Source organism: Microtus oregoni, unplaced genomic scaffold (assembly GCF_018167655.1).
Source record: "Microtus oregoni isolate MIOR12 unplaced genomic scaffold, Mior012 000002F_ref0000024, whole genome shotgun sequence".
Taxonomy (NCBI): Eukaryota; Metazoa; Chordata; class Mammalia; order Rodentia; family Cricetidae; genus Microtus; species Microtus oregoni.
Genome location: NW_024543061.1, coordinates 24402789 through 24416206, shown reverse-complemented (window position 1 = coordinate 24416206; position 13418 = coordinate 24402789). Strand labels below are relative to the sequence as shown.

The window sequence follows — 13418 nt, the reverse complement described above, 5'->3', positions numbered from 1 at the left end:
TGTAGCTGTTCTGTTATCTACAGCAGTATGGCTTCTTTTTTTTTTTTTTTGGTTTTTCGAGACAGGGTTTCTCTGTGGTTTTGGAGCCTGTCCTGGAACTAGCTCTTGTAGACCAGGCTGGTCTCGAACTCACAGAGATCCGCCTGCGAGTTTCCTCTTTGATGGCAGGAAATGACTGAACCAGATTTGGCATAGGGGCCTGCGAGAGGCCCCTTATGTAGTTTCTCTGACAGCAAATGAATATTCCTCATTGACCTAAATTTACTAATTCAATGCCTGCCTTTGCCACACCTTCTGCATAATCCAGAAGAGAGGGGCATTCTGAGTGGATTATGTTTAGGAAAAAAACATTGTTTCTAGGAACACCCTGTTTACAATCCCTTTTAAGGTGATCTTGTTTGCCACAATTGAAGCACTTGACATTTCAATTTTTCTTCAGATCTCTGGAAATCACCACTCCTATCCATTATGGTCATGAGAATCAATATTAATTGTTTCTTGGATCCATTCCTCCAAAGGTGCTGACCTTGCCTTTAACAGCCTAATTATCCTTTTGCATTGAGAATCAGCATTTTCAAAAAGCCAGAGATTCAATTTGTCTAGCTTCTGAGTTTGGTATCATTCTCTTTACTGCTGAAGTCAATCTTTATAAGAAATACATAAAGGCTTCCTTTAGGCCCTGTATAACTTTACTAAATGGCTCAATTTCCTTTCCTGTTTTCTCCTATTCTGTCCCAAGCATTCACAGCTGCTACCGTGTGGCATAAATCCAGGGTGTGGTCATCATACACATCTTGCCTTCCTAAAGCAGCATAATCTCCTTCTCCATGAAGCTGATCTTGGGAGATTTCCCTACCTCTAACTTTACTCTGTTCAATAGTCTTAGCCTGACTTCTCTGAACCAGGTACTCCATTCTAATCGTGGACCAGGCTCTAAAACACCTGTAACCAATTCTATCCAGTCTTTATGGATAATTCTTTTACAAACTGACCGCAAGTTTAACATTTGCTTCCCAAAAGGCGAATGCATGCTATATGAGACTATTGCTTCCTTGAATCTCCTGAAATCTAACATTGGCGTTAGAGCCCAGTTAGCTGTAACAGAACCTGAACAGTTGCTCTGCAGGCAGTTCCTGTAAGGTTATTAGTTGTTTGTTTGACAACCTTAGACTGTTCCTCTCTATTTTTGTAATGCAATGCTGAAGTTGGTTCTCCTCTGTCAATTCCTCTGTCCTGATTTGAACATCTCTATGATCTATCCTATATTTTAGCACTTGAGGTAACCAACTTTTTAGTGATACAACAAAATGATAAAAACTGATAATGTTTACAATTGACATTACATAAATCTAAATTAGTTATCCTCCCATTTAGTCTTCCCATTTTCAAAGTGTTCAGCATATTATCATACAGAGACACAAATCCCGCCAATGTAATGGTGTTTTCCATTTTTTAATGTGGGAAAAACTCTCTTTTAACTAACTCCTCCTTTAAAAAATTTTTTTCTTATCAAATCTGCCAATGATGTTGATGAAGATATGAGGCTTATTGCTGCTGCATTGAACAGTAAACGCCTGACTGGATTTCAAGGCACTACCTAGTTTAACAGCAGCCGAAGAATGGGGTTCCGGGAGAGCCCACCAGGAGACAAAAAAAGGACAAACCGCCGGGCGTTGGTGGCGCATGCCTTTAATCCCAGCACTCGGGAGGCAGAGGCAGGTGGATCTCTGTGAGTTCGAGGCCAGCCTGGTCTACAAGAGCTAGTTCCAGGATAGGAACCAAAAGCTACGGAGAAACCCTGTCTCGAAAAATCCAAAAAAAAAAAGGACAAACCAACTGGCAGGGCAGTAGCTCCAGTGTAGCTCTGGCCTGTGCTGGTGGCTGAAAAAGCCACAGGCAAACGACTTTTTCGTGAATTCATAGTCCAAACATTGGGCACCAAATGTAGCACAATTAATAAAAAACCAGAGACAGATATTGGGGTTCAACCTGAAGATCAGCAAAGCAGCCAGCCCCTGGCTCTTACCTCTACCACAGACCAAAAATGGAGAGCTCCTGTCTCCATGAATCCTGACTCCACACTCCACTGAATTCCCGTGTCTTCCTCCTTCATATTCCTCTCTCTGCCCAGCCATATCACTCCTGTCTCCACCTCCCTACTGCTGGGATTAAAAGCATGTGATCCCAAGTGCTGGGATCACCTTTCTGTGAGCTCTGTTTCTCTTTTAGACAGAGTCAATCTTGTGTAGCCCAGGGTGGCCTTGAACTATCAGAGATCCATATGCCTCTGTCTCCCGAGTCCTGGGATTAAATGTGTGTGCCTCCACTCCCTGACCTGTATGGCTTCTAGTATGGCTGCTTTGCCCTCTGATCTTCAGGCAGGGTTTATTTATTAAAACAAATAATATACCACTATACTTGTTATCCACACATGCACATGCAGGTGTTTGCATGCCATGTATGTATATAATACATATAAAAGAAACGAAGACATTGTAGTCCATGAGAATACAGTTAAGGACTCAGGGACAGTGCAGTTGTGTGGCTAGAGGCTGGGGTGTGGTGTGGTGGGGATCATGCTGTGTGGTGGTGGGGGTGATGTGGATTCTTGTTGACATTATGTTCTGTCTACTGTCTAGAATGTCAGCAGGGAGAGCCTTGAGTAGATTTCTGTGTGGGGAATGTACCTGGAGGCATGGGAAGGATGCTTTAGCGTAGGAGAAATGTGCTTTGAGGACAGACAACTGTTCTAGGCTAGAGAGCTGTCAGTGAGCAGCTGCTCGGCTGCACTCAGGCATAGCTGACAGCTCTTTAAAACAAGAATGGAGGATAAGACTGAACTCAACGTGTTGGTAATGACCCATGTATACATTTATGCTTGTGTATGTACAGATGTATATGTTATGTATAACATTGGAAATATGCCCTCCATTAAAATACCTGATAGTAATTCCTGTACATAAATCCAATCTCAGTTGCTTAATATTCAACAGTTGCTTAATATTCTGTGCTGTAACGTCCAGTGTTTGTGGTGAGACTGTAGGTTACCTCTGATAATTTCTCATATGAGCATTTGTGTGTCATCCCAATTCCCCAACCTAACTCCTGTTCTTCAGTTGAGATGACTGTGTAGCCCAGGATGGCCTGGAACTTGCTCTGTAGCCCAGGCTGGCCTCAAACTCACAAAACATTTTCCTTGGCCTCCTGAGTGCTGAGACGGCAGTCCAGGCAACTACACCTGGCTTGTGCACACAGGCAAATACAACCAAATTCCTAAACAGAAATTCTTTGAAATGTTTGGAATGGCTGGGTCAGACCAATTGTGCAATTGTTGTTTTAGCCCTTGGCTGTGTTGCTCTCTACACCGCCTGGTTCCTGTGCCCTCTCCAGTACACTTAGCAGAGACTTTGACAGTGACCCGTCGAAAAGGAAAGAAATGTCTTTAGATGTGTACAAACCACCTGTAATTCTCTAAGAAGCATCCTCTCCTGCTTCTCTTTTCTCTTGGTTCTGTCCTTACGGAGCTGTGGTGGAGCTCGATAGATTAAGGAAATTAGGGTGTTGTTCCAGATATTTTTCCCCAGCATGATATTTGTCTGCAGTTGACTTTTGGTTGTGATTGCTGTAAGGTTCCCTTTACTTATATTTATCAGAGTCTTTTTTGTTTTAAATCAGTGGTTTGTGGATTTTGTCATGTTTGAGTCCTTCCCTCTTCTGTAACTGTTTGAATAATCTTCTGTTCGCTTGCTTGTTTTTCAGCGCCCGCACAGCTTTTTAAAAGTTTATTTATAGAGAGAGAGAGTGTGTGTGTGTATGTTCATGTATGTTGGAAGTGCCCTCAGATGCCCGAGAGAACATTGGATACCCTGGAGCTGGAGTTACAGACAGTTGTAAACTGCCTGACAAGGGTGCTGGGCATGAACAGTGGTCCTCCGGAAGAGCAGCCAGTGCTCTTAAATTCTGAGCCGTCTTCAACTCTGATTTTGTGGGTAGAGGGGGTGTGGGGAGTTGGGGAGAGTAGGGGAGTGGGGGAGGGGTGGCTTTAAATTTCTAACTATGAATCAAATAAATCTGCCCAGTTGTTCCAAAATCAAGCATTGAAAATTTCATCCCTTCCCCATGGGACATGCCATGAGGTAGATCGTGTGGGGCACTTGTCTGTCCAGCAGGAGCATCTGCTCTTTAAAGGGAGCAACTGGGTATCGTGTTTTGTCTCTACCGTATAACAGAGTGTAATGTTCTATACAAAATGAGTATGGATTTGACTTCTTGAGATTCTGTATTTTTATATGGATGAGTTTTTGCCTGCGTGTGTATTTGTACCCTATGTATGGTTGGTGCGCTTGGAGGCCAGAGAGAGCATCAGACCTGGAGTTACAGATGGTTCTGAGCCACCGTGTGGGTATCGGGAACTGAACCTAGGCCCTCGGGAAGAGCAGCAAGTGCTTTTAACTGCTGAGCTATCTCTCCAGCCTCTTAGGCTTTTAACGTTTTTTGTTTTTACATTATAAAGTTATGAATTCTTGACATAAGACAGCTTACAAATCTTTATTTAAAGTTCCGTGAAAATTTATCAAACGAATGTCCACGTCACTGCCTTTTCTCTTGAAAATGGCATTTTCTTTTCTTTTTTTCTTTTGGTTTTTTGAGACAGGATTTTTCTGTATAGCCCTGGCTGTCATGGAACTCGCTCTGTAGACCAGGTTGGCCTTGAGCTCAGATCTGTCAACCACCATCTCCGGAGTGCTGGTGTGTGCTACCAAGGCCCAGCTTGAAAATGGTGTTTTCTGAGGTTGGAATTCATTGAGTGTCCTGTCTCATTTTGCCACTTCCAGATGGTTTTGTAAGCAGCATGGTTTAGTGGTGCCTATCTTTGAATGTTTAAATGGAGTAGTCTAGTTTCACTGGTTCAGGGTTTGGCTTCAGTCTCTCGTTGTGGTCTTGTGGTAGTGCTCTGGCCGCGGGGCTACGATTGCAGGTGCGCTTCTGACTCACCCCAGCTGTGACTGGTAGATTCATCCTTTCTACAGTTGCTGGACTGTGCGCATGTGTTAGTCAGTGTGTACTGTTACAACATAGATGCCGCACAGTGGACAGCTTAATCCAGTATCCTCACAGTTTTGGCAGCTGGAGATGCACAGAGGCCCTGTAACTGGTAAGAGCTCCTTTTCTAGCTGGGATACGAGCTCTTCCCTGATGTGTCCTCACTTGGTCCAGAGCAGGGAACAAGCAGAATTAAGATTTCTGGGTCGTGTGTGTGTGTGTGTTTGTGTGCGCGCGCGTGTGTGTATGTGCATGCATGTGTGTGTGGAGTCTAGAAGTCAACATCCAGTAACTTCTTGATCATTTCTGCTTTTCTGAGTCAATGTCTTCAGTGTTTGTGGAGGTCATCAGTGTGGCTAGGCTGATGAACGCAAAAGGTCTGCTTGTTTGTTTGTTTGCACACACACACACACACACACACACACACACACACGTATGGTCCCACTTCCCTAAATTGGGGAAGTGGCCGTGCCCAACTTCTTAGTGGTTGCTGGGGATCTGAGCTCCTAACTCATGTTTGCACTGCAAGCTCTTTACCCACAGACCCCTCCCCAGACTCTCTCTCCTAAGAACTGTGCATTGAGAGAGAGAAAGAACAAGAACGTGGACACACACGCATGCTGATACCCCCTGGCTAGAGTTATAGGCGGTGCTGCTCGTATGGGTGGTAGTAGCTGAACTCTGATCCTCTCCCTCGCTCGCCCCAAGGCTCTGCTTCCATGGCCTAATTACTTCTTTGGAAACTCTCTTCTTAGTGCCATCACACTGGGGCGCACTTCAGCGTGTTCTGCTGCGCACAGATTTTCCACCCTTGTGTGTTGCTCCCAGTTTTAACTGTTGCTCATAATACTGTGAAATCCTTTCACACTTGCTTTGGTGCATGTGACCAGAATTTTTTATGGAATTAGATCACAAATGATGGCTTGCAGCATGGTTTTATTCTAAACTTTTTATGTGTTTAGCGTGTGTGTCTGTGTGTTTGGAAGTCAGACGGCGGTTTGTTAGGAGTTGGTTCTTTTCTTTCACCCCATGGGTTCCAGGGATCAAACTCAGGTCATGCAGCTTGATGGCAAGTGCCTTACCCATTGAGCTCTGTCTCACAGACCCCAGCTCTTACTTGTTTAAAAGACAACACATTTTATTTGTTTGTAATTTTATTAATTTCATGCATTTCAACATATTCTCATGTTGTCATAGTTACACACATTTAAAAGTTAGAGATTATTGTTTGTACACTACTCGCTAGTCTCCTAAGCCCTCCTCAGTGGGCTTCCACCAGTTTCCTGTTCCAAACTTAACAACTTACAGTGTGTATGGCTTCCAGTTACAGTTTACCTGTTAGCCTTACAGTATCCATTCAGGACACGTGCCCAAGTGATTATTGCTCTTGGAGTCTGACACTTTCACTTTGAAAAATTCATTTAAACTCATTTAAAAAGGTACAGGAGTCAATAGTTCATTTTCTTTTAGCAGATAAACTTCACCTAGCATGCATGACATTAGCCATGTCACAGTAAGTGGTGAGCACACACACAGTGTATGGCCAGTTCCTGTCTAGTTCTAACATTTTCATTGCCCCAATGAATCCCCATGCCTCTAAGCTGCTGCTCCTCATCGTTTCCCTTGCAGCAGCCGCTCTCTGTTACAGGTGGATCTGTGGGGCAGTTTGCGTGAATGGATTCATACACCGTGGAGCCTTTGTGGCGTCTTTTCCCTTTACAGTGTTTTCAAGCCTCATAAATGTCAGGGTGTACCAGTCCTTTGTTTCTATATTATTTTAAAATTTTTATTACATTTTATGATGAGGAATGTGTGGTTGCAAAGGTCAGAACTTGCAAGAATCAATTATTTCTTTCTACTGTTTGGGTCCTGGGGAGGGATTCAAGTCTCCAGGCTTGCATGACAAGTACCTTTACCCACTGACCCAGATCACCAGCCCCATTTCTGTTTTTTAAACCATGGTAAAATATATCTAACAAAGTTATATAGCCAGGCAGTGGTGCCCCCACATTTAATCCCACAGTCAGGAGGTAGAGGTAGATGGATCTCTGAGTTCTAGGGCAGCCTGGTCTACAGTGAAAGTTCCGGGACAGCTAGGGCTACGCAGAGAAACCCTGTCCCGTGTGTCAACATGCATGTCGTTGAGGTCATTAGACACATGTGCTGCACTGCTCGGCCTTCCCCGCTGTCTGCAGAACTGTCAGCTAAGCAGACCTGTACCTGTTGACGTCACTGCCCACTTCCCGCTCCTCTCAGCCCTTGATGACCTCTACTTTAGATGTCTGGTTTACCTCCTCGCTTGTGAATTTGCCTCTTTAGATGTTTGTTTTTGCGACTGGGTCTCTCGTAGCCTGGGGTAGCCTTGAATTTGCTGTGTAGCCGAGGTTGCCCTTGAATCCTGATCTCTCAGATACTGGGATTACAGGCATGCATCCCCAAATCTACCGTGCCTACTGTATTTTACTAAGGTCTGTGTGATAGCTGTACCAGAATTTCACCCCTGCTGGGCCTGGAGACACTGCCTGTAAGCTGCCTACTCAGGAGCCTGAAACAAGAGGATTTCAGTTGCAAATCCAGCCAGGGTAACTTCAGAAAACACTGTCTTAATTTTCTTTAAGGGCACTGGGAATAATAATGATCGAGTTTTTGTGTGGTATGTGTTGTAGGGTTTTATTGCTGTGAAGAGACACCATGACCACGGCAGCTCTTATGAAGGAACACATCTCAGTGGTGCTGGCTTACATCTCAGGAATTTAGTCCATTGTGATGGGAAGCATGGGAGTCCAGGCAGACATGATGCTGTAGAGGTAGCTGAGATCTGGATCTAGATCCACGGGCAGCAGGCTTTAGTGACACACGTCTTCCAGCAAAGCCACACCCACCCCGACAAGGCCACATCTCCTAATAGTGCCCCTCCACTATGGGCCTATGGGAGCCATTTTTATTCAGACCATGGCAGTGTGCTTAAAGTCCTGCATCCAACCCCATTGCTACAGCAGAGAACTTACTCCTTCCTGGGGCAGTGCTCTTCTGATGGATCTGGATGTAGCACATATTTCTTCATCTGTTGATGGGCACTGTGTTTGGGGATGCTGCTGCCGTGTGCCGTGACCCTGGCGTTTGGTTCCCTTTTGTAGTGTGTCTGCCACGGCTCGCGGACTCCTGGTCAGAGTGTGTGTGCAGAAGCAGAGTTGCTCTGTCCTGAAGCATAGAACTCAGCTCTGTTGGCTGATGGGGAGCTGAATTACAGATGGTAGACCACAGTCTTGACGATGCTTGAATTTACCAGATTTCTAAGTTTTCCTGTTTGGTAATATGTTTTATTGTGAATTTAATTTTATTGTGTATTTTCTGATAGGGACTGAACACAGTTGTTACATGTTTATATGCTGTTTGTAATGTACTTATTAACTTCCTATTAGTGGTTTGCCTTTTTCTGAATTAGTGTTGCCTTAATTGTCTCCCAATAATGCTTGCTCTTGGTATTTCTGCAGAACAAATAGTGGAGAAAGATGAAGGCCCATATTACACTCACCTGGGATCTGGCCCCACAGTAGCCTCTATCCGGGAACTCATGGAGGAGCGGTGAGTGATGCCCACATCCAGGGAGAATGGGGCCTATCGGGTAGAATGTGGATGCTAAGCACCTGAGGCTGTAGGGTTGTGCTGGGTGCACTAGGGAGAAGCCCCATATCTGGACGGTGGCAGGTTCAGTGTGGGACTCTCACTTCCTGTCCAGGTTTCTTTCCATCCATAGATATGCCCTCATATGTCCCGACCTCTTCCCTTGTTCCTGAGGAAACACAGCTGTGTGGTGTTAGGTTTGTGGAGTTAGTTTCCTGCAGCCTGATTTTCTTGGATAGCGTTTCTCCAGCGTTGCTTACCCTGCTCCCTGTGCTGCTGACATCCTGCAAAGGGTGCTTGGGGCTCAAGTTCCAATCAGCTGACTTTTCTTGCCTTGATTTCCCACCCCCACCAAAATTACTTCACAAATGAGGTCTGTCCTGAATTTTTCTGTATGAAATTTTCTGGCTTCATGCACACATTTATCCAAGAGGTCTTGAAAGACTCTGGGGTGCTCGGGGCAGGGTGCATGTTGGTACAAAAGTGGCTTATTTTTAGTTCACTTTAGATGAAAACCCTGAGTTAAGTTACATCTGTGGATTTTTAATTTTTGATGCTTTTAAGTAGTTGAAGACATCATGAGTTTGTATTAGTACTCAAGGGCTGTGGGGTCACTTAGCAGCCCCCCTTTTTCCTTATCTTTTTTGGGGGGAGATGAAAGGTTTATTCTAGTTTACAATTTGGGACCCAGTCTGTTATGGCAGAGGGGCATTGTGACTGGACTCTTGCGCAGTTTCGGCCACATTGTTTCTGGAGTCAGGAGCTCCTTTTTCTTTATTCTTTCATGTAAAGACTCTATTTACTTATTTATGGGTTTTGTTGTTGTTTTAAGACAGAATCTCTCTATGTAACCCAGGCTGTCCTAGAACCCGCTATGTAGACCAGGCTGTCTTCAAACTCGAGATCCATCTACCTCTGCTTTCTGAGTTCTGGGATTAAAAGCGTGCACCGCTGTGCCTGCTCACAAAGAGCCTTTAACGTCTGCACAGGCCTCAGCAGATAATAGGACTGTGTGTGGAGCTCTGTAGCTAAGAGTGTGGACGCCGTCGCTGCCTGGGTCCCACCTGATCCCACTACTGAGTCCCCCTTGGGTCAGTTGTGTGACTCAGTTTTCTTTTCTACAAAACAGAGATGGCACAAGGGCACTCTGTAGGAATGCTATGGACGTACACTGAGCTGGCATAAAAATTGAAGCGGGTCTCAAGTGTACAGAAAAGGGTAGCAGTCTTTGTGTGTGTGTGTGTGTGTGTGTGTGTGTGTGTGTGTGTGTGCGCTGATATTTCACAACCAATCATTAGAACTTTAAATAAAGCAAAATAAAGGTAATCTTCATTTGCCGATGCATATGCACACCGTTTTGTGGAGGGCTTAGTGTCTTAGTTTTTACAAGACTGGGAGCCAGGTCTTCTGTGCCGAGGGGAGCTGGGCTAAGGCTGTCAGTGCAGCAGGGAAATGGGATGGAGAATCTGCCGTAAGCGGAGCTCAGTGGAGGTCACTGATGTGCAGTAATCATTTCCTGTGCCATCCGGAAACATTTCTATTCCAAATAGCCATCAGAGGAGCCCATTTGATCAGACTCCCTCCCCCCCCCCCCCCGCCGCCATGCAATCCTGATTTAAAGGGCCCCGCCTGAGCCTGGGACAAGAGACTTAGATCCATGTGTGTTTGTATGTGTGCCTGCTACAGCCGGCAGACTACACCAGGCCACATTTGGACATGACTTTTTGTTGTTGGTGGTAGTAGTTTTTTTTATTGTTGTTTTGGTTTTTATTTGTTTGTTTGAGGCAGAGTTTTGGGCATCCCAGGCAGACCTTAAACTTTCTGTGTATCTGGAACTGTCCTTGATGTCCTAGTCCTCCTGCCTCCGCCTCTCAGGTGTTGGGGTCTGGTCCGCTACTCCAGACTTGGCTGGTGGCTTTGGTAAGGGACTGCAGGTCTTTGTTTGCTCAAGTCTGAGTCGGGAGAGTGTGTGGAGTCAGCTGTTTGGCTGTACTCCTTTGGGGGAGGGAATGTCAGTCATCTTAGAAGATTTCCAGACGGCTAAGTCTAAGTAATTTTAATCATAGCAGCGTGACTCTGAAGGAAGTGATAGTGTTAAGCTTGTCCTTTTTGCCTCTCTGCTTTAAAAATAACAGCCAGCTATAGATTCTTCAGAAAGCCATCCAAGGGAGGAACCCTGGGAGAGCTGGGAATGCTTATATTTTCCTCAGCACCTGGCTTGTTTCACTATAAGGGCTCCATGAATCATGCAGCAGGTTGTGCCTCCATCTTCCTATTGCCTGCCCATGAGCTGAGAGCCAGATTCACTCATCCCACCCTGGGAGGAAGGTGAGGGCTTATCTTCGGTGGTGGGAGTCTGCTTAGGCCTCCCGTGAATCTTGCTGACACAATCCTATGAGTTGCTATTAATGCCTTTTTTCTCATATGATAAATTCTTCCAGACTCAGCTCTTAAAAACAGCACAAAACCTGTGACCACATTTTGTACAGCAGCTCATCTTTCCCTGTCTTCATTGAGTTTGTCTTATAGATGTCTTCTCATTCTGGAACAAGGAGGGAAGTGGATGGATGGTGAATTTCTTACGAGGGTGTCAAGTTTGTGGCTTGTCCCAGCTGACTTTGGACCTCTCCACTTTTTCTTAGTAGTATGACTGCTTTATCAGGGCTTGGTCAAAGTCAGGGAGGGAACATATACTGACATCAAGAAGACCTTGGTGTTTTAGCTATTTGTAAGGCACAAAACTGAAGGAGAGGTGGAGTTGAAAGCAAATTCTAAAATGTCCCAGTGGATTTATGGGCATCATATTAGGATACCCAGGTCCTGGTGTTAGTAGATAATTGGAGTCAGTAGTCAAGCTTCAAACGGTAGATGGCCCACTACCCAGAGCCTTGAGTTCTATCAAGAAAGGGTCCTCTGCAGCCCAGCACTGCAGAGCCTGCACTGCTCACAGGTCCTCTGAGCTTGGGGAGGACTGATCTCATTAGTGTGCCCGAGCAAACCCTGGGGAAGCCCAGCTTTGATGCGTCTCAAATTCGAACAGGAATCCAAAGCTGCTGAGGGCTTGTGAAAGCAGGACACTGGGCCCCACCCCAGAACCTCCCTCCCTCCCTACCTCACTCCCAGTGAGACCTCTGTTGACAAGCCTGGAACCACCCTACCTACCTCACTCCCAGTGAGACCTCTGTTGACGAGCCTGGAGCCCCCCTACCTACCTCACTCCCAGTGAGACCTCTGTTGACGAGCCTGGAGCCTCCCTTCCTACCTCACTCCCAGTAAGACCTCTGTTGACGAGCCTGGAGCCCCCCTACCTACCTCACTCCCAGTGAGACCTCTGTTGACGAGCCTGGAACCACCCTACCTACCTCACTCCCAGTGAGACCTCTGTTGACGAGCCTGGAGCCCCCCTACCTACCTCACTCCCAGTGAGACCTCTGTTGACGAGCCTGGAGCCTCCCTTCCTACCTCACCCAGTGAGACCTCTGTTGAGGAACCTGGAGCCCCCCTACCTACCTCACTCCCAGTGAGACCTCTGTTGACGAGCCTGGAACCACCCTACCTACCTCACTCCCAGTAAGACCTCTGTTGACGAGCCTGGAGCCTCCCTTCCTACCTCACCCAGTGAGACCTCTGTTGACGAACCTGGAGCCTCCCTTCCTACCTCACCCAGTGAGACCTCTGTTGACGAGCCTGGAGCCTCCCTTCCTACCTCACCCAGTGAGACCTCTGTTGACGAGCCTGGAGCCCCCCTACCTACCTCACTCCCAGTGAGACCTCTGTTGACGAGCCTGGAGCCCCCCTACCTACCTCACTCCCAGTGAGACCTCTGTTGACGAGCCTGGAGCCCCCCTACCTACCTCACTCCCAGTGAGACCTCTGTTGACGAGCCTGGAGCCTCCCTTCCTACCTCACCCAGTGAGACCTCTGTTGAGGAACCTGGAGCCCCCCTTCAAGAGCCGTAGGCTAAGTTGTTAGTTGTTCTTGCTGATGCTTTAGCTGGACCTTGCAGACTCAGAGCCTGGTAATTTACACTCTTCATGATAAGCCAGGAAGTAAGATATTTAAAGAGAAAGAACCAAAGCAGAAATCAGTTATCAAGTTCTGTTCTGAGAGGAAAAGGGGCCAGCAAGATGGCTCAGTAGGTAAAAGCCTTTGCTGTCAAACCTGAGTGTAATCTGAAAACCCTCAGGGTGAAAGAGAAACTGACTCCCACCAGCTCTCCTCTGACCTCCACACATACAGCATGGCACACTCCCTTCCCCCAAATGTTTTTAAATTAAAAAAACAATCTTAATGTGTATGGATTGCTGTTTTCCCTGCATGTATGTCTGTATGAGGGTGTCCATCGGGTGCCCTGGAACTAGACTTAAGGTTGTGAGCTGCCATATGGATGCTGGGAATTGGACCTGGGTTCTTTGGAAGAAGTCAGTGTTCTTAACTTCTGAGCTATCTCTCCAGCCCTTTTATGACCCTTTTTTTGGTTTGGTTTGGTTTGGTTTGGTTTTTTTCGACAGGGTTTCTCTGTGTAACAGCTCTGACTGTCCTGGAACTTGCTTTGTGGACCAGGCTGGCCTTGAACTTGGAGATCCTCCTACTTCTGCCTCCCGAATACTGAAATTAAAGGCATGTGCTACTACCACTTGGCTTTTTTTCTTTAAAAAAAAAAAAGGAACAAGAAAGTTTGGCTTGGTTAGTCAACTTAGTCCCCCCCCCCCCCCCCACACACACACCCTTTTTTGTCTCTAGGGAAAACT

The 13418-nt window shown here is 46.1% G+C and overlaps 1 protein-coding gene across 5 annotated transcripts in view; it reads left to right on the top strand.

Moving 5' to 3' along the window:
- The window catches only part of Tet3 (tet methylcytosine dioxygenase 3), a 102609-nt gene that overhangs the window by 72437 nt on the left and 16754 nt on the right, over positions 1–13418 (top strand). For all 5 annotated transcript variants that reach the window (XM_041641248.1, XM_041641249.1, XM_041641251.1 and 2 more), the window contains one exon: positions 8538–8628. In XM_041641248.1, coding sequence (XP_041497182.1) covers positions 8538–8628 — 91 coding nt within the window. The remainder of the gene's footprint in view (positions 1–8537; positions 8629–13418) is intronic.